At 52.6% G+C, this 21,274-nt stretch overlaps 1 protein-coding gene across 2 annotated transcripts in view; it reads left to right on the top strand.

Annotated features, from left to right (window-relative positions):
• Positions 1–21,274, top strand: part of RASAL1 (RAS protein activator like 1) — a 101,970-nt gene that overhangs the window by 48,028 nt on the left and 32,668 nt on the right. For both annotated transcript variants that reach the window (XM_038373370.2, XM_043497814.1), the window contains 6 exons: positions 2,179–2,267; positions 3,454–3,571; positions 6,769–6,922; positions 9,999–10,063; positions 12,393–12,505; positions 20,145–20,337. In XM_038373370.2, coding sequence (XP_038229298.1) covers positions 2,179–2,267; positions 3,454–3,571; positions 6,769–6,922; positions 9,999–10,063; positions 12,393–12,505; positions 20,145–20,337 — 732 coding nt within the window. The remainder of the gene's footprint in view (positions 1–2,178; positions 2,268–3,453; positions 3,572–6,768; positions 6,923–9,998; positions 10,064–12,392; positions 12,506–20,144; positions 20,338–21,274) is intronic.

The raw sequence follows: 21,274 nt of genomic DNA, 5'->3' as shown, positions 1-21,274 counted from the left end.
TCATCCAAGAATATTAAAGGAATTGGCACCTGAAATTGCAAGCCCATTAGCAAGAATTTTTAATGAATCTGTAAACTCAGGAATAGTACCGAATGATTGGAGAATTGCTAATATAGTTCCTATTTTTAAGAAAGGAAAAAAAAGTGATCCGGGTAACTATAGGCCAGTTAGTTTGACATCTGTAGTATGCAAGGTCCTGGAAAAAATTTTGAAGGAGAAATTAGTTAAGGACATTGAAGTCAATGGTAAATGGGACAAAATACAACATGGTTTTACAAAAGGTAGATCGTGCCAAACCAACCTAATCTCCTTTTTTGAAAAAGTAACAGATTTTTTAGATAAAGGAAATGCAGTGGATCTAATTTACCTAGATTTCAGTAAGGCATTTGATACCGTGCCACATGGGGAATTATTAGTTAAATTGGAGAAGATGGGGATCAATATGAACATCAGAAGGTGGATAAGGAATTGGTTAAAGGGGAGACTGCAACGGGTCCTATTGAAAGGCGAACTGTCAGGTTGGAGGGAGGTTACCAGTGGAGTTCCTCAGGGATCGGTTTTGGGACCAATCTTATTTAATCTTTTTATTACTGACCTTGGCACAAAAAGTGGGAGTGTGCTAATAAAGTTTGCAGATGATACAAAGCTGGGAGGTATTGCCAATTCAGAGAAGGATCGGGATATTATACAGGAGGATCTGGATGACCTTGTAAACTGGAGTAATAGTAATAGGATGAAATTTAATAGTGAGAAGTGTAAGGTTATGCATTTAGGGATTAATAACAAGAATTTTAGTTATAAGTTGGGGATGCATCAATTAGAAGTAACGGAAGAGGAGAAGGACCTTGGAGTATTGGTTGATCATAGGATGACTATGAGCTGCCAATGTGATATGGCTGTGAAAAAAGCTAATGCGGTTTTGGGATGCATCAGGAGAGGCATTTCCAGTAGGGATAAGGAGGTTTTAGTACCGTTATACAAGGCACTGGTGAGACCTCACCTAGAATACTGTGTGCAGTTCTGGTCTCCCATGTTTAAAAAGGATGAATTCAAACTGGAGCAGGTACAGAGAAGGGCTACTAGGATGATCCGAGGAATGGAAAACTTGTCTTATGAAAGGAGACTTAAGGAGCTTGGCTTGTTTAGCCTAACTAAAAGAAGGTTGAGGGGAGATATGATTGCTCTCTATAAATATATCAGAGGGATAAATATAGGAGAGGGAGAGGAATTATTTAAGCTCAGCACCAATGTGGACACAAGAACAAATGGGTATAAACTGGCCACCAGGAAGTTTAGACTTGAAATCAGACGAAGGTTTTTAACCATCAGAGGAGTGAAGTTTTGGAATAACCTTCCAAGGGAAGCAGTGGGGGCAAAAGATCTATCTGGTTTTAAGATTCTACTCGATAAGTTTATGGAGGAGATGGTATGATGGGATAATGGGATTTTGGTAAGTAATTGATCTTTAAATATTCAGGGTAAATAGGCCAAATCCCCTGAGATGGGATATTAGATGGATGGGATCTGATTTACTATAGAAAACTCTTTCCTGGGTATCTGGCTGGTGAATCTTGCCCATGTGCTCAGGGTTTGGCTGATTGCCATGTTTGGGGTCGGGAGGGAGTTTTCCTCCAGGGCAGATTGGAGAGGCCCTGGAGGTTTTTTTTTTGCCTTCCTCTGTAGCATGGGGCATGGTTGACTGGAGGGAGGCTTCTCTGCTCCTTGAAGTTTTGAACCATGATTTGAGGACTTCAATAGCTCAGACATGGGTGAGGTTTTTCATAGGAGTGGGTGGGTGACATTCTGTGGCCTGCGCTGTGCAGGAGGTCGGACTAGATGATCAGAGTGGTCCCTTCTGACCTTAGTATCTATGAATCTATGAATCTACGAATCTATGGTTCCCTGGGGTCCTGGGGCTGGAGCACGCCGGCTTCCCAGGGGTCCCGGGGCTGGAGCACGCCGCAGAGCTACTGCAGTGAGAAGCTGGAAGTGCTCTAAGAGTCTGGAAGGGAAACAGCCTGGGGATGAACCACACTGGCAGCTAATGTGAGGGCTTGAGTTTTCCCCCTATATCGCCAGGGGCTGAGACAATGGGAAGAGGCTCCCCCGACACTGCAGTACTGCCCCCCGCTGTCAGCTCCTGTCCCCTTACTGTCCCTCTCTTTGTATCCCACACAGGTTGAGTTCTCTCTGGACGCTCTTCAGAGATCCGCTGCCAAAGGCTGGTTCAGGCTCCTGCCCTTCCCCACTGCTGAGGAGGATGCTGGGTAAACAGTCAGCCTTGAGCTAGGGACCATCATTAACCCCTGGGGGGACGAGAAAGAGTGAGCCTGGCTTTGAGTCCCAGCTCTGGGAGAGGAGCATGGAACAGTGGTTACACCAGGGCTTTGGGAGTCAGGACTCCTGGGTTCCATTTCCAACATGGGGGGGGGGGTGTATCTAGTGCTTAAGACAGGGGGCTGGGGTTCAGGACTCCTGGGTTCTATTCCCAGCTCTGCCATTGATTTGCATGCTCACCTTGGGTAAGGCAGGCCCCTGCTCTGTGCCTCAGTTTCCCCAACTGAAAAATGAGGTTTAGTGATGCCGCCCTTCCTCAAAGGCGGTTGGGAGGTGTTTGTTCATCCACCAGGTCACCCCTTGCCACCTTCCCGTATGTGCACTGAGCATCTGAAGGGTGCTGAAGGGGTTCAGAGGATATCTTTAAATGGAGTTAATATGGGCATTTTATTTCCTGCCCTGGTCCCTTGGGCTATATTAACACAAAAGCAAAGTGCCCGGAACTAGGGTGCTGGGGCTGTGAACCCCGCTGAGCTCTCACTTCCCCCCCAGCACACCAGCGGGGCCCCACGTATGATCTAAGAGAAGCCTGTGGAGACTGGGGGCTTTGAGTCTGGGAGTGGATCAGGCACAAGAGCCACTGGGGCAGCAGAGGGGATCCTCTGTAATTTGCTGAAATAGTCCAGCTCTGGGTGACCTCTCTCCTTATTGCCATTCATCCTGCCTTGAAATGGGAGCTTGAAAGGCTTGGCCGGATGAATGGAAAGGTCGCTGGATGCATTGACGCCAGCATGATTCACCCACAGAGCCCATGCCGACGCAGAGCAGTGGTGGGACAGGACTATGTTCCTCCACTGGAGGAAGCACCAGTGCCATGGGATGGTGCTGGGCAGGACACTGATAGCAATCGCCACAGCCCAAGCCCAGTGAAGGCTGAGGTTTTACCCCATGCCATTGAGCTGGAAGGAAAGGTGAGGAGCAGAGGGGGAGCAGTTAAGGACAGAGGGGATCAGGCTCATCTTGGGAGATCTTGGCTCTGGGTTTTTGTGGGTACTGGCTGTAGATTCTGGTTGCTGTGCTGGTGGGCTGAGCTGGCTAGAACCAGGTTGCACATACAGGCTCCCATGTGCTGGTTTCCACTTGCCCATGTGGGTGGTGTCTCGGGTGTCATTGCAGAGGAAAGCTGGGGGCTCTGCGGCTGAGAGTCCGATTGGCTGAGGACAGGATCCTGCCCTCCATGTACTACCAGCCCCTGATTGAGCTCCTGGTGGAATCCATCCTGTGCCCTGCAGAGGTGGGTACCAGCCTGCCTAGCTCATTGTGCACGGCCACCTGACTGTGTCTGTGTCCAAGCCACATGCAGAAAGCACACACGGGGGCGGCGGGGTGGCAAGGATAGGATGGGGGAGATGCGGGAAGGAGGGGAATAGGGGGGAGGAGATGGAAGGAAGGAGGGGAAGCAGTGGGCATCCTCAGTTTGCTTTCTAGTTCCCGGGCCCCTCACTCATGCCACCAGAGGGATCTGAACAGTTCCTTGCTGCTGCAGTGTCTGTGCCCCAGCAGTAGGGTTGCCAACTTTCAAATCGCACAAAACCGAACACCCTAGCCCCCCCTTCCCCGAGGCCCCGCCCCCGCTCACTACATTCCCCCTCCCTCGGTGGCTTGCTCTCCCCCACCCTCACTCACTTTCACTGGGCTGGGGCAGGGGGTTGGGGTGCAGGAGGGGGTGAGGGCTCCAGCTGGGGATGTGGGCTCTGGGGTGGGGCCAGAAATGAGGGGTTCAGGGTACAGGAGGGGGCTCCAGGCTGGGGCAGGGAGTTGGGTTGCGGGAGGGGGTGAGGGCTCCAGCTGGGGATGCGCTCTCTGGGGTGGGGCCGGGGATGAAGAGTTTGGGGTACAGGAGGGGCTCCAGGCTGGGGGGTGGGGCTGAGGAATTCAGAGTGTGGTAGGGGGCTGCAGGTTGAGGCAGGGGGTTGGGGTGTGGGAGGGAGTGAGGGCTCTGGGGTGGGGCCGGGTATGAGGGGTTCAGGGTTGGGGGGGCTCTGGGCTGGGGGTACAGGCTCTGGGGTGGACCAAGGATGAGGGGCGTGGGGTGCTGGGGGAGCTCAGGGTTGGGGCAGGGGCTTACCTCAGGCAGAATCCCAGGCAGTGACGCAGAGGGGCTAAAGCAGGCTGCCTGCCTGTCCTGGCTCCGTGCTGCACCCCAGCTGTGGCCAGCAGGCCCGGCTCCTAGGCAGGAGGTGTGGGGGCAGGAAGCTCTGCGGCATGCACTGCTCTCACCCCCAGGCACCAGTGTGGAGCCAGGGCTTAGGCAGCATGCGGCGCCCCATGGCCCCCCCGCCTAGGAGCCAGACCTGTTGGCCACTTCTTAGGCCCAGGGTGGTGCCCCAGGACAGGTAGGGACTAGCTTGCCTTCGCCGGGCAGCACCGCCAACTGAACTTTGAACAGCCCGGATGGCTGTGCTGACCAGAGCTGGCAGGGTCCCTTTTCAACCAGGTGTTCCGGGCGAAAACTGGACACTTGGTCACCCTACCCAGCAGTTGCTGGCTGACCCCTCTATAGCAGCGCCTCTGCCCTGCAGGCCTGCAGCATTTCCTCCTTAGCCTGCACTTCATCTCCCGGCCGTCTGGGGCCTGCAGTGATCCGTCCCTTGTCATCCCTGTGGAGCCCTGGTGGCACTGAGCCACCCACCAGCACTGCCTGATAGCTCTGCAGGAGTGGGGTAGCACCCGACGGGCATGTTAATCTGAATGAAGATTAAAGCAGAGAGCAGCTGTCCCCAAGCCTGTACGTGTGTGCAAATGTGTACGTGCAGATGTGTGTGTGCAGACGTGTGTGTGTGCAAGTGCATGCAGACGTGCGTATAGCTGTTTGTGTGCACGTGCATGTGGATGTGTGCATGTATGTTTGTGCATGCAAAGGTTTGTAATGTCAGTGCTTTGAAGCCACAGTGGCAGGCAGCTCTGGTTACCGGCTGCATGTCACTGCCTCTGACCAGGGCCTGTTGCGACCTGGCCGTCAGGGTGAGCAAGGGTGGCCGGGGTCTGATTCATGGGTTGGCCATTGACACTGGGCTGTTAGGACAGCAGTGATCGTGCACAAGGTTCAATAGCCAGTGGCAGTGAGTCTTAGCTACCTTCCTTTTCCTGTCCTGCGCTTGCCCCCAGCCACGATTTCTCCACAGGGCTGTTCTGATTCCGCTGGCCCCATCTGTGCCCTGCTGGCCCCGCTTATGGAGAGTCACAACACCACTCTGGGGCTGGGGGTCACGTGGTGATGCAGCAGCCAGTCAGTGAGCGGGGCAGCCTGTGGATGGCTGTGTGCTTTCTGATATGCCAGTCCTCTCTAGCCTGCTGGTAGTGCAGGCTGTGTGCTGCAGGCTTTGAGGCCAGAGCCCTAGGTGCTCCTGGGCCTGGGTTTACTCTGCAGGCTCCAGCCCTTGTGGCTGGGCTCTGGGGGCATGCCCAGGTTCCGAGTACAGCAGACAGCTCTCCTTGGGCTGCCAGGTGCTGCGAGCCCAGCTCAGTGCCTTGGATGGTTGCAAACAAGCCCAGCCCAGCCCTAGGGGCCGTGCAGTGCAGGGGTAACAGTTGCACACCCCTGGGAGGGCTCCTCAAGCCACTACCTTGTGTCCTGCCAGCAACAGGCTTCAGCCCTGGCTCTGCGGCTGTCCACTGGGCAGCCAGCTTCCAGGCTGCTGGGTGTCTCGCACTGGCCTTGCCTGGCCTCTACACTGGGGTGATGGAGCCTCTTGCTGGCTTGAGGCTGGGCTTCCCAGAAGCCAGTAGGAAGCATCGGGACCATACAGCTCTAGCGCCCTGGCCTCACCCAGGGCTAACCAGCCAGGGTGAGATGTGCCCTGTGCCCTGCCCTGCAAGCCGAGGTAGGCAGGGAGAGTGCTGCTGGGGCAGGAGGCAGTTTCAGGAGGGGCAGGTGTTAGCTGGCAGCAGGCGGGCGCTCGTCCCAGGGGAAGTTGGAGGGGATGCCAGGAGGAGAAGGAGCCCAGGCTGGAGCCGTAGACAGCGTCCTGTCCAGGGCCTTGGGGGCAAGGGACTGGCTCTGCTACAGAGGGGCAGGGAGCTGGGGAGACTGGCTCTGCTACAGAGGGGCAGGGAGCTGGGGAGGGGGCTGGGTGCTCAGCTGAGCCTGTGGTTCTGCAGGGTCAGCCTGGCCGCGCGATCCAAATGGCCTGTCAGCTTCCAGCCCCGCTGCATCCCACACCTGTCTGAAAGCTTCCTCTGGGGATGGGAGCCAGCGACGGACCCTCCTGGTGTGTGGGTCACAGCAGGTCCTTGGGGAAGAGAGGATCTCCCTGTGTGAGGCAAAGGGGCCCTGCTCGGTGTGGGGCAGAGAGAGCTCTGGGAATGGAGGGCATAGAGGTCCTTCTCGGTGTGGGGCAGAGGGGGCTCTGGTGCGGGGGCTCTGGGGGTCTCCCTGGATGGGGCAGATGCATGTTGGCCAGACAGCATCGCTGCCCTGCTGTGTGGCAGGAGGAGGACGTCAGCCCGCTGGCCTTGCTGGAAGAGATCAGCTCGGTGGAGAGCCGGCAGGACGTGGCCACGAAGCTGGTGAAGATCTTCCTGGGACAGGGCCTGGCGGTGCCCTTCCTGGACTACCTCAACCTGCGGGAGGTGACCAAGACCAGTAAGTGCTGCCCCACAGGCCTGGTGGCGAGAGCCTGGCCCAGGACCTTCCCCAGGGGCTGCTCATCACTGCCAAAGCTCATGGCACTAGGCATCACTGTGGAGTGCCAGGGCCTGGACTGAGGGAGTTCCCAAAGTGATCTGGGGTGCTCCATATAGAGGGAACCCGCTGCTGCTTGCCTGGTGTTGGGGGTGGGGGGTGGGGATTCTCCTGTGCCACACCTAGACCAGGAAAATCCGGGGGAGAGGGGAGTTTATTGAATACCCTTTGAGCCCATTTCCACACCTTACCTAGCACCCAGGTACCAGTTAGTATCGATACCTAGGTACCTGTGACACTAGTCCCAGTCAGCATTGGTATCTGTGGCCCTAGCTACCAGCTGGTATCAGTACCTGGGCACTTGTGACCAACTGACATTGGTACCTGCCTCCATACCCTTATCTGCCTCCATGCCACTCCCCTGTGCATTTCCCTGGGCACTCATCTCTTGGTCCTCCCTTGGAATCACAAGCAAAAGACCTATCTGAAGTGAGCCCATCCTCTGACACCAAGGCAAGCTTTTGAATTCAGACTGGCCTTGGGACCCCCATAGGAAGGGGGGCAGGAACTCCCACTCCTCTATTTCCAAAGTGCAGGGCTTGCTTCCCCTTCTCCCTCTCCTGATCTCAAGTCTGCAGTCACATGGAGGGTGGGGGAGTGAGGGGGGCAGCTACCAAGACCTCCTGCCCCCTTCCAATTGTTCCAGGCCATGAATAGACCTTGCTTCAAACTGGGAGCCAGTCATCTGGTTTCCTGTCATAACTCCCTGATTGGCTCCTCTCCCCATCGTAGCATCCTTCTTTTGGTCCTAATGTATCATTGTGTTTCCATAGAAACCCCAGGCTGCCTGGTTTGGAGGCAGGGGGTGGCAGGAAAATGGAATATGGGCCAGAAATGCTCTGATCAAACCTGGGTTCTGACACTTGGCAATATTTGGGAGCTGGAAATGGGAAGGTTTGGGCCAGGACCATAGGAGCTAGGTCTCCCCATTGAAACTTAGTGGGGCAAGGAGAGTGAAGGGTCAGTATGTATGGAAACAAACTCCTCCTCACTCATTAGGAGCAGCTGCATGTGAGACAAGCATGGTAGATGGCACCATGGGACACAGTGTGACCTAGTGGATAGATCATTGGATTGGGAGTCAGGAGACCTGTATTCTATTCCTGACTCTGCCACAGACCTGCTGGCTGCCCTTGGGCAAGTTACTGCCCCTTGCCATGCCTCAGTTTCCCCCCCCCCACTCCACCGTTTGCATGTCTTGTCTATTTACAGTGGGACACAGGGACTCTCTCCCATTCTGTGTCTGTACAGCACTTCCTAGCTCAGCTAGGGTCTTTAGGCCCCAGCATAAAACAAATAAGAATTATGATGACTTCACCCCCATGTATTTGAAATCTGGTTCCTCATGTAATGATTGTCCTTTCTCTGTAATGGGCTGGACCAAACTCTACATCCCAGCACCACTGAGCTTTGCAGGGTTTGTGATCGAGATAAGAACTGCATGTCTGGAGCCACCATTGGGTGAAAGTTCCCCTGTCACTTTGTGAACACTCATAGGGGGAAATCTGCAACATCCCATGACCCTAGTGCCAGTGAGCATTGGTACCCATGGCAATAGGTACCAGGAAGTATGGGTACCACTGGGTATTAGTATCTAGATACCTGTGGCCCAGGATAGTGTTGGGGATCAGTGTCTAAAGTGCCCTGGCCCTGGATAGGATCAGTGTCTAAGGTACTCTGCCCCTGGATATTGGTGGGGATCAGTGTCTAAGGTACCCTAGCCTTGGATACCGACGGGGATAGTATCTAAGGTGCCCTGGCCCTGGATAGCAGTGGGGATCAGTGTCTAAGGTACCCTGGCCCTGAATACCAATGGGGATCAATGTCTAAAGTGTCCATGGCTCTAGTACCAGTGGTATTGGTTCCACCAGGTCTAACATGGGAGCTACTCCAAGATCAGTGCTTCTTTTCAGAGCAGATGTGGTGACTGGGGCGTGCTCCTGGCTGCCTGCCTCTACCTACGGGAGGAAGCAATTAGGTTGGGCTTGGCCCAATTCCAGCACCAATGCAGTGAATTGCTTGGCGTCTGCGCAGAACTGAGCTCGCAGCCTGGCTACGTGGCGGGGGAGAGAGGCCATTTAGAGAAACCCTTGTGGTGGGAATGGACTAGATTAAAGACCGAATTCCCAGTCACTCCTTTCCTGCCCTTGGGGCAGGGATAGAGGGGTGTCGTAAGGTGACTTTAAGCTATCTTTGGGCTCCCTGTATTCTGGAGCCTACCCAGCTCCCGGTGCAACTCAGAGCCATCTCAGGGCTGCTCTAACTTACCCTGCTTTGCGTGGCAGCCAGTGCAAAGTCATAGCACTGGCCACTCTGCTCACACCCCCATGCCAGAAGTGGGGCTCTGCATAGCCCTTATGCCACCCTAGATGGCCAGGGAGGTCACATAAGCAGGGGAGTTCTCGGGCTTTCCTCCCCACTTCATACTATCAGAGTCCAAGGGCCTTAGTGTGACCAGGGATAATGCCCAGGGTCTCTTCCAAAGTAAGAACCATGGCAGGGTTCTTGTCTCCATTTGCTGTCCCCTCGCCTCTTGCTGGCTTTCCAGGGCATTGCCCCCCTTGCATGTGACATGGCTCCATCTCTGCTGGGATCCTCATGCATGTCTCCCCAGCTCTCGCCTGAGCTGCAGCCCCCAAGTCCTATGCTTCCCCCCACCCCACCAGCCTCTTTTCTGTCTCTGCTGGTGTGAACGCCTTCTCCCCTGCAGCTCCTGCTGCCTGAAGCAGCCTGCCTGTCTCCACCCCCTCTTCTTGGAGACCCATCTGCTCTCTGCTGCTAGCACCTCTCAGTCTCTCAGTCCCATGCTGCTGGCCATAGGGCTGAAGGCTCTGAGTCACTGGACAACATCTTTGCACCTACCCCCCTGCTGTGTCTAGCTGATGCCATGTGGGATGAGGCTGTGTGAAAGGCACTGTGAAAATGCAATGTGGCACAGATCCCAGCTGGGTTATAAATCAATTTTCTTTGCTTCCAGCTGATCCAAACACACTCTTCCGCTCCAACTCCCTGGCCTCCAAATCCATGGAGCAGTTTATGAAGGTGAGTGTGGTGGAGAGTGTCCCAGTGAATTCCGGGAAAGCTGGTGTTAGCAACTCTGATCTGTGCCATACCTCAGCATGCTAAAGGCCCCTCTTCCATCCTACTCCCTGTGCAGCCTGTGAAATAACACCATGAGGAAAGTGACATGCTGGTCCGAGCACAGAGCTGGGAGCCAGGAACTCCTGGCTAGTTCAGATTCCAATTGTGGTGGCCTTGGGCAAATCTCTCTGTGTCCTTGTCTGTGAGATAGGCGGTGGATGCAGGGAGCTGGTTGTCTGCTAATATTGATCTGCCAGGGGTGTGCACTGGCCATGAGAAGAGCCCCAGAAGGGCTAAATTTTGGGTTTGTCTTCACTAGACTCTTGTGTCTCCTGGTAATTGATTGCCAATGAGTTTGGGATAGTTAACACCGTTGTGAAAACACCTCACATGTTTTATCCTGGTTTGTTCTTTACCCCAAGGATCACAGGGGTTAATGGGCAAAATGTCCAGTGAAGATATATCCTGAAATGTTTATTCAGGGCTTATCTACACATACAGCACTGCAGCAGCGCTGCTGCACCAATACAGCTGCACCACTGCAGTGCGTTTGGTGAAGACGTTCTCTGCTGAAGGGAGATCAGCATAATAAACCCACCTCTGCAAGGGGCAGGAGAAGCTGTTTTACCCTGAGCTGAGCTAGGCAGGCCACTCTTGGAGGGGTGTAAAGTGCTGATCTCCGGTGAGCACTATAGGGGCCTGGATTTCCTGGTGAGGTACCCATCATGCATCAGTCGTGTTCTCTCACTGTAAAGCCCCTCTCTCTGTCAGCGAGGAGAAAGCTATTCTCTCCTTCCCCACTGTCATCCTCAGCTGGGCCTACTGGTCAACTCACAAAGAGAGCTGCAGCACCCCTTTCAGTGGCATTTACTGCCCTAGCTTCCCCTTCTTCCTGGGGCTGTCTCTGCCCCAGGGATCCCCTTGCAACCAGCTTTCTCCATCAGAGAATGGCAAGCACCGTTCCTTACAGCTCCAAGAGGGGGTGCTAGGAAGTGACATGAGGCTTCAACAGTCCCCTGGAAGGCAGGTTAGGGTCAAACCTGGGGCTTGTCCCTTGGGTCGCAGAACCTGTAATGAGTGGCACTCTCCAATTTCTCCACCTCATCTCTCCTCTCTGTATTGTTCATCCTTTCTAAATTAGCTGTTAGCACTCAAGAAAGAGATCTTGGAGTCATTGTGGAAAGTTCTCTGAAAACATCCACTCAATGTGCAGCGGCCATCAAAAAAGCCAACAGAATGTTGGACATTATAAAATAAGACAACAGAAAATATCATATTGCCTCTGTATAAATCCATGTTACACCCACATCTTGAAAGACGAAAAGGAGTACTTGTGGCACCTTAGAGACTAACAAATTTATTAGAGCATAAGCTTTCGTGAGCTACAGCTCACTTGTAGCTCACGAAAGCTTATGCTCTAATAAATTTGTTAGTCTCTAAGGTGCCACAAGTACTCCTTTTCTTTTTGCGAATACAGACTAACACGGCTGCTACTCTGAAATCTTGAAAGACGTGTGCAATTCTGGTCGCTCCATCTCAACAAAGATATATTAGAATTGGAAAAGGTTCAGAGAAGAGCAACTAAAATGATTAGGGGCGTGGAACGGTTTCCCCACAATGAAAGAGAAAAAAGTGTGATTGTTCAGCTTAGAAAGAGATGACCAGGGGAGGGTATGACAGAGGGCGATACAATCATGCCTGGTGTGGAGAAAATAAATAGGGACGTGTTATTTACCCCTTCACATAACACCAGAACCAGGGGTCACCCAATGAAATGAATAGGCAGCAAGTTTAAAACAAACATAAGGAAGTATTTCTTCACACAACACACAGTCAACCGTGGAACTTGCTGCCAAAAGTGAAGGCCAGAAGTGCAACTGGATTAAAAAAAGAATGACATAAGTTCATGGCCAGATCCATCAATAACTATTAGCCAAGATGAGCAGGGACACAACCCTATGCTCCAGGTGTCCCTAAGCCTCTGGCTGCCAGATGCTGTTTTGTTCACTCCCTCTGAAGCATCTGGTATGCCATTGTCAGAGACAGGATACTGAGCTAGAAGGACCATTAGTCTGACCCAGTCTGGCCTTTCTTTCTTTCTTTCTTTCTTTCTTTCTTTCTTTCTTTCTTTCTTTCTTTCTTTCTTTCTTTCTTTCTTTCTTTCTTTCTTTCTTTCTTTTATCCTCCTTCTCCCCTTCCCGATCTCTTCCTTCCTTCTTGCTTCCCCCATTCTCTCTTATCCCCTTCGCACTCCCCTCCATCATTCATCCATTTTCTGCTGTTTCTGCAGGTGGTAGGGATGCCCTATCTCCATGAGGTCCTGAAGCCAATCATAAACCGGATCTTTGAGGAAAAGAAGTATGTCGAGTTGGATCCATGTAAGATTGAGCTGAACCGGACCAGGTGAGTGTGAGAGCAGCAGGGATCCATGCCAGAACCTGCTGGGATAAATCTGGAGTGACTCCAGTGGCTGCAGCGGAGTGGGTCTGTATCCACGTTGCCAGAGCTGAGACCAGGATCTGCCCATAGCACCATCCATTCAGTGGGAAACAGCTAATGTCACAAACCAAGTTGTTTGCAGATACTTTTCCATAGCAAGAACTAGCTGCTCAGAGAGAAACCCCAATTCACCCTTCCCCAAACAGCACTGATCTCCCAGGAGAGGCAAACTGCTAAAGGTAAATCTCACACATCTAATTGGGTCTGGTCTAGATGAGGACATTGCCCGGTGTGGTGCCAGCTGGCACTGGAAGCCTTGGGGTGCTGGCAGCATCCTGCCTGGTAAATGACATTCTCTCTTGACTGAGCTGAATGTCTAGATCAAGGCTGCATTCTGAGAAAGCGAGGGGCTAGGGATGAACATGGTACCTCACTGCAGTGCTGACAATCATGAGTATGAGTGCTACACTCTGAGCAGCCTGATGCCAGTGTCAGCCTGGATGGAGGGAGGAGCTTGATAGCTCCTTCTGGGCTGGGATTTATGTTAGCAGCGAGTCCTTTGCTCCCTGTGCTGAGATGGAAGCACAGTGGGCTCGGGTTGCAGCGTAGGCCCTCCTTTATCATCTCACTTCTAGCTGATGCACAGCGTCTCTTGTCCCACACACATTCCCACAGGATGCATCCGATGAAGTGAGCTGTAGCTCATGAAAGCTTATGCTCAAATAAATTTGTTAGTCTCTAAGGTGCCACAAGTCCTCCTTTTTGCGAATACAGACTAACATGGCTGCTACTCTGAACCTGAAATGGTAGAGTTCATGATTCTAAGGAATGGTAGGAGGGAGAACAGCAAAATAAAGACACCGGATTTCAAGAAGGCAGACTTTAGCAAACTCAGAGAGTTAATAGGTAAGATCCCATGGGAAGCAAGTCTAAGGGGAAAAACAATTGAAGACAGTTGGCAGTTTTTCAAAGAGACATTATTAATGTCACAAAAGAAAACTATCCCACTACGTAGGAAAGACAGGAAGTATGGCAAGAGAGCACCCTGGCTTAATCAAGAGATCTTCAATGATCTAAAATTCAAAAAAGAGCCCTACAAAAAGTGGAAACTCAATCAAATTACAAAGGATGAATATAAACAACACAAGTATGTAGGGACAGAATTAGAAAGGCCAAGGCACAAAATGAAATTAAACTAGCTAGAGACATAAAGGGTAACAAGGAAACATTCTACAAATACATTAGAAGCAAGAGGAAGACCAAGGACAGGATAGACCCATTACTCAAGGGGGGGGGGAGACAATAACAGAAAATGTGGAAATGGCAGAAGTGCTAAATGATTTCTTTGTTTCGGTTTTCACCAAGAAGGTTGGTGGCAATTGGACGTCAAATATAGTGAATGCCAGTGAAAATGAGGTAGTATCAGAGGCTAAAATAGGAAAAGAACAAGTTAAAAATTACTTAGACAAATTAGATATCTTCAAGTCACCAGGGCCTGATGAAATACGTCCTAGAATACTCAAGGAGCTGACTGAGGAGATATCTGAGCCATTAGCAACTGTCTTTGAGAAGTCATGGAAGATGGGAGAGATTCCAGAGGACTGGAAAAGGGCAACTATAGTGCCATTCTATAAAAAGGGAAATAAGGACAACTTGGGGAATTACAGACCTGTCAGCTTAGCTTCTGTACCCGGAAAGATAATGGAGCAAATAATTGAGCAATCAATTTGCAATCATCTAGAAGATAATAAGGTGATAAGTAACAGTCAGCATGGATTTGTCAAGAACAAATTGTGTCAAACCAATCTGATAGCTTTCTTTGACATGGTAACAAGCCTTCTGGATAGGGGGAAGTGGTAGACGTGGTATATCTTGACTTTAGTAAAGCTTTTGATACTGTCTCGCATGGCTGTCATAAACAAACTAGGGAAATGCAACCTAGATGGAGCTACTATAAGGTGGGTGCAAAACTGGTTGGAAAACTGTTCCCAGGGAATAGTTATCTGTGGTTCAGTCATGCTGGAAGGGCATAACGAGTGGGGTTCCACAGGGATCAGTTCTGGGTCCAGTTCTGTTCAATATCTTCATCAGTGATTTAGATAATGGCATAGAGCGTACACTTATAAAGTTTTCAGATGATACCAAGCTGGGAGGGGTTGTAAGTAGTTTGGACGATAGGATTAAAATTCAAAATGATCTGGACAAACTCGAGAAACGGTCTGAAGTAAATAGGATGAAATTCAATAAGGACAAACGCAAAGTACTCCAGTTAGGAAGGAACAATCAGTTGCACACATACAAAATGGGAAATGACTGTCTAGGAAGGAGTACTGCAGAAAGGGATCTGGGGGTCATAGTGGACCACAAGCTAAATATGAGTCAACAGTGTAACAGTGTTGCAAAAAAGCAAACATCATTCTGGGCTGTATTAGCAGGAGTGTTGTAAGCAAGACACAAGAAGTAATTCTTCCGCTCTACTCTGTGCTGATTAGGCCTCAATTGGAGTATCATGTCCAGTTCTGGGTGCCACATTTCAGGAAAGATGTTGACAAATTGGAAAAGGTCCAGAGAAGAGCAACAAAAATGATTAAAGGTCTAGAAAACAGGACCTATGAGGGAAGATTGCAAAAATTGGGATTATTTAGTCTGGAGAAGAGAAGACTGAGAGGCGACAGGATAACAGTTTTCAAGTGCATAAAAGGTTGATACAAGGAGGAAGGAGAAGAATTGTTCTTCTTAACCTCTGAGGATAGGACAAGAAGTAATGGGCTTAAATTGCAGCAAGGGAGGTTTAGGTTGGACATTAGGGAAAACTTCCTAACTGTCAGGGTAGTTAAGGACTGGAATAAATTGCCTAGGGAGGTTGTGGAATCTCTGTTATTGGAGATTTTTTAGAGCAGGTTGGACAACCTCCTGTCAGGAATGGTCTAGATCAATGGTTCTCAAACTTTTGTACTGGTGACCCCTTTCACACAGCAAGCCTCTGAGTGCGACCCACCTTATAAATTAAAACCATATTTTTAAAATATATTTAACACCATTATAAATGCTAGAGGCAAAGTGGGGTTTGGGGTGGAGGCTGACAACTCGCAACCCCCCCAGGTAATAACCTCGCGACCCCCAGTTTGAGAACCTGTGGTCTAGATGATACTTAGTCGTGCCATGAGTGTAGGGGACTGGACTAGAAGACCTCTTGAGGTCCCTTCCAATCCTATGGTTCTATGATCTGTCAAGGGGAGCTGTGATTGGTGCTGCTATGGGGCCTGGCATGTGGGATTGGGGGCCACACTGCATCAGGTTAGGATAACCACTGGTTGCGTGACTGGTGGAGGCACCCTGGTTGCTCTAGGCCAGGGGTTCCTGCCATAGTCTTAGGGCAAGTATGGACCTCAGAGCAGAGCGAAGGGGCTGGGATGGGGCCAGGTGGCTGTGCTGGAACATGTGAGCAGTCAGGCCAAAGGGTCTGGCAGGGAATGAGAGGACTGGGGGAACTAGATGCCTTGGATCCTCATGGTGTGCACATGTGGGAACCGGGTGTAGCTGAGAGGAGAGCACAGGTGCAAGCGGTGTCGCTGGCTCGGGTGTGGGTGGGGGTTGGGCGCATTCCAATTAGAAATGGCAAATCAGGAAAACAGTGACACATGGAAGCTGCTGTAATTCACGGTTCATTTTTCCCACTTAACAGTGCTAATTAAAGCAGAGAAAAGTGAGTCTGAAAATAACCCGGTAGCCTCCGGGGACCATACACACAGGCAGAGCAGCATCCCCCCAGCCAGGGAATTGTGATGGACTCTTGAGTTGCAACTCTGAGGTCACCTCACTTCCCCACCTTCTGCTGCCATGCTGAGATTGGAGGGGGAAGGAGAAGAAATTAACCCTTTGTCCTCCAGTGCCTGTGGCATGAACTCCTCTTCTCCCAGAGGGCCATCCAGGTAACTTGGGAGGGGCTCATCTCCTCAGAGACCACGTGGCCCAGATAGATCAGAGCAGCTCCCGCCCCTAAGCGCGGGCCATGGGAGTTCAGCCTTTCTCTGGAGGGGAAGGCTGCTCTGAGCAGGCTGGAGCAGCGCTTGCTGGCACGTGTGGCATTGTCAGGGTGCTGCTCTGTCCTGAGAGGAGATGGGTGCTGGGTTCTGCCCAGCCGTCCTCTCATCCCTGGGCTGCTGGCTCAGCCCTTCCCAGCTCAGCTGCAGCTTAGTGCTCGGTATGAAAGGAGCAGGCGGGCTCAGCCCAGTCACTAGAGGGCAGGCCTCAGCCGTTATCGGTAGCTCTAATTGGCCCCGATCAGCCATCTCCTCAGAGGGGCCATGGGCATGGGAGTTCCCCGTGCTGGGCTGGGGGAGTGAGGCAGTGAGTGTGGGAGTTTGCACTGCACCTGCCTCTGCTGCACCTGGTCGTGGGTAAACCGCGGTTTCTGCTTCCAGCGCCATCCGGCTAGCACTGAATTGACTCAGCGCCCGTGCGAGGAGCCTGCCAGGGACTAGCTGGTGGTGTAAGCTGCTGGGGCACGGAAGGAGCTGGGTCTCTGGCGAGCTGAGTGCATCATTGAACTAGCTTTTCTCGCCTGGCCCAGGGACCACTGCTTCTGGGGAGAGGCGAAGGGCGAGGGGTTGCCCCCTTCCTGGGGCAGAGCACAGGGCAGCAGCCAAACATATGCCCTAAGTGGGAGGCAAGGATCTCACTAGCTGAGCTCCTGGCTACTGATGGCAGGGTCATTGGGGACGATTCTCCTGATAAAAACGGCCCCCCAGCCCTATCCCCAGACATGTCTGTCATGGCGGGAGGACTCACCCAGCCCCATTGCCATGGGGGGCCGGGGCTGGCACAGGAGGGGGTTTATTGTGGGTACTTAGGGTGTGCTAAGCACTGATCAGCTATAAGTAAAGTCATCCCCTGCCCAGGGGAGTGTCTAAGCCACTCACCCTGCAGCATGCTGGGTGGCTTCCAGGATCCCAGAGATGGTGGAGGGAGCAGCTGAGCATTTTGAATAACAAACTGCATCTGTGCGTGAGCAATTCTTCACCAGCGAGGGGCACCGGCGGGTCTGCAGGTTCTGACTCCCACAATCTGCCCAATGTGGTGAACCCATTTCACCAGGGGAACCGAGCCTCTGGGTCCAACAGTCTCACTGCACCTGAGCCAGTGGAATCCTACAGCTTCCCCACCCTGCTGGCCTTCCCAGCTCCAAACCCAGAGTCATTGTGCTTGGCTTTCCCTGTGCGACCCCAGCTGTCCCTGGACAACGGGCTCTCCTGGAACCCCACAAGCCAGCCCCAGGAGTCAAGACAGTGCCGTTCCCAGGAGAGAAACAGCTCATGTTGGTTGCTAAGCAACACCGTCTCAGGGATGCTGGAGCCGAGAGGAGGCTACTAGCCCTTGACGAATGGTGCACAAGGACTATGTCATCAGGGAGTTGCTCCTCCATGGTGATTCTCCATCTCTGTGCTGTGCTGTCCACGCTCAGCAGGGTGTTTGTGTGAGGATGTGGGCTTGGGGGGCTCAGGAACAAGGCCCTTAGGGCACTCAGATTACGTTCTTAGTGACATCGGTGTGAACCGACTTCAAGCCACATGTGCAAGGCACATACCAATGACAGTCTTGTGCCAGTGACACCATAGACGCCAACTTCTGCTGGCACCGGTGGGTGCTCGATCCCCCCCGCCCCAATTCCACCCCTGCCCCACCCTCCCTGCCTCCACCCCCATTCCAACCCCTTCCCCAAAGTCCCCGCCCCAACTCCCCCCTTCCCTGCCCCTATTCCAACCCCTTCCCCATATCCCCACCCCGGCCCTGCCTCTTTCCTGCCTCCTCCCCTGAGGTGCCACGTTCCCGCTCCTCCCCCCTCCTTCTCAGAGCTTGTTATACCGCAAAACAGCTGTTTTGCGGCGGCAAGCGCTGGGAGGAGAAGCGGGGACAAGGCGCGCTCAGGGGATTAAGCAGAGGTGAGGTGAGGTGGGGGGGCGGGGAGCTTGGCTGCCGGTGGGTGCAGAGCACCCACCAAATTTTCCCTGATGGATTTGGCACCTATGAGTGACATGATGGAGTTTGCTGAGCTGGGTGTGGGCTGGGGCAAGGAAGCCCAAGGCTGAATGCTGTGCTGGTGGTCCCAGCTGAGCTTGGGGCCCCATTGGATTAGATGTACAGACACACAGTGAGAGGCAGCAGTCCCTGCCCCCCAGAAAAGACAGAGGATTGTCCCAGTTTAGCCAAGAAGGTGCACTGATTTGTCCAAAGTCACACAGGACATCTGGTGTCAGTTGCTGGCTCTGACTCCCAGCCCAGTGCCTTGCTCCCTCTCAGGGTCAGAATAGCTTCTGATGATCCATGTGCCAGCCAGGTGGGAGGGGCCAGCTGCAAAGTCTTCTGGGGACAGAAATTGCTGGGGATCTCTGCTTTGATCTCTCAAAATGGACCGTGAAGGTGAGGCAGGCCCAGGCAAGCCCTTTGAGTTTGAAGCCAGGATTTGCAGCACCCAGCTTTGCTCTAAGCAAAGGGTCACTCTGACCAGGACTGCAGAGTGTACGCTGCAGGGCTGGGATTGGCTTTGGGAGCTCATTGTGCTGTAAATGTTAGGCACTAGCAAGACAAAGGTGTTTCCTGGCCTCGGAGCTGCTGCATGCTTGAACCTGGCTGCCAGGGAGCCCAGTTCTTAGACCCAGGCTGAGTGTGTTTTGTGTCCACAGAATTCCCCCATCCCAGAGCAGTGGGCTCCAGAAGACTATGATTTTTTTTTTTTAAAGAAAAGCCTGAATTTCAGAGGTGCTGAGCGCGTGCATGCACGCTGCGAGTGCTCAGCACCTCTGGAAACACACTGTTGCAAGGAAAATTTTCCAACCAAGACTACCTGGTGCAGTGCTGCCCTCCTCAGTCTGGAGCCTAAAAGAAAAGGACTACTTGTGGCACCTTAGAGACTAACACATTTATTAGAGCATAAGCTTTCGTGAGCTGTAGCTCACGAAAGCTTATGCTCTAATAAATGTGTTAGTCTCTAAGGTGCCACAAGTACTCCTTTTCTTTTTGCGAATACAGACTAACACGGCTGCTACTCTGAAGTCTGGAGCCTGAAACCCACTCTCTCAGATAGCAGCTCAGTGCCCCATTCAGACATTAACACTGAAACCTAAGCATGGTGACCCAAATGCCAGCTTGTTAACTATTTCACAGCTGATCATCTTTTTAACTGAAGCATCCAGCTGATGTGCTTATCCCACAATTGCAAATTGCCTCCCCCACGCTCAACTATCCCCTCCCCCACTTTCCCCTACCTGAGAGTTATGCATCGTCAATCTAAAAATCTGCAAGGCGAAAAAAAGCAAGGAGAGACATTTGATGTGGAATAGCACAGGAGCCCCTGCACTGACTTCAGTAGCCACCTCAATATTCCGGTCTGCAAAATCCTCCTTTTAAAAACAATGGACCTAAATCTGACATTGCAGCCTTTCAGCCTGCCGCACGAGTTTTCCACCGGACCAAGACACGGAACGGCCCATGTCCCAAGGGGTAGTTTTGATTATATGCCAACAAAAGCAACAGTGCGAGAGAGCTAGTGCAAAGGCTCATGTGGATTGGTAGTTAATGTGCATTTCTCTGGGTTTCTCTCCAGGAGGATTTCCTTCAAGGGCTCCCTGTCCAAGGCCCAGGTGCGGGAGAGCAGCCAGGAGCTCCTGAAGGGCTACCTCAGTGACATCATGGAGTCCATCATTGGCTCGGTGGAGAAGTGTCCCCCTATCATGAGGGTGGCCTTCAAGCAGCTGCACAAGCGGGTGGAGGAGCAGTTTCCAGAGGTGGAGCATGAGGTCAGGCAGCGGCACGGGGGTGAAGGGGAAAGGGGTCGTAAGGGAGAATTCATCTGTAGGCAAACAAGGGCTCAGCCACAAACCGTCACGGTGTGAAGAAGTCCTAGGGAATGGACTCTTTGTCTTCTAGCACCTTTTACCCTCACAACATACTGGCCACATGCGTCGTTGTCCACAGGCGCCGACTTTCCAATGTGCCAGGTGGTGCTCAACCCCTGGCTCTGCCCCAGGCCCCACCCCCACTCCACCCCTTCCCCCAAGTCCCCAACCCTGCCCCTCCTTTTCCCGCCCCAGTCCTCCCCCTCCCGCTCCCCCTAGAGTGCTGCATCCTCGCTCCTCCCCTCCCCCCAGAGCCTTCTGCACGCTGTGAAACAGCAGATCCCGGTGGGTGGGAGGCACGGGGAGGGAGGGGGAGGCACTGATCGGCAGAGCCCACCAGCGGGCAGGAGGCCCCAGGGAAGGGACGGGGGAGCTGATGGGGGGCTGCTGGTGGGTGCTCAGCACCGCAATCTTTTCCCCATGGGTGCTGCAGCCCCGGAGCACCGACAGAGTTGGCACCTATATCTTTGTCCCCTTCTAATAGCTGGAGCCCGTAAGAGGAAACCAGCCTGCTACTGCTAAACTTGATGGGCTAGAGAGGTTGTAGCTGAAGCATTTTTGTGTTTGGGCGCTACCGGGCCAGGCTTCAGCCCCCATTAAGGACCCAACTGTGTGGTTGTTGCACTAGAATCTCAAAGCACTTCGATAGTGACTTTCGCCTCGCAATCTTCCTGTCAAGTAGGTGAAGTGATTTGCCTAAGCTCAAAGAGCAACTCCGCAGCAGGGCTGGGAATGGACCCAGGAGCCCTGTTTGCCATAACCCTGTTGTGACTCCTGTTCATTTTGTTCTGGTGCCTTCCCCAACGAGCGCCCCACAGACTGTGCTAGCAGCCTGGTC

This window comes from Dermochelys coriacea, chromosome 15 (assembly GCF_009764565.3).
Source record: "Dermochelys coriacea isolate rDerCor1 chromosome 15, rDerCor1.pri.v4, whole genome shotgun sequence".
NCBI lineage: Eukaryota > Metazoa > Chordata > Testudines > Dermochelyidae > Dermochelys > Dermochelys coriacea.
The sequence above is the reverse complement of the archived record's forward strand: the minus strand, read 5'-3'. Positions and strand labels throughout refer to the sequence as shown.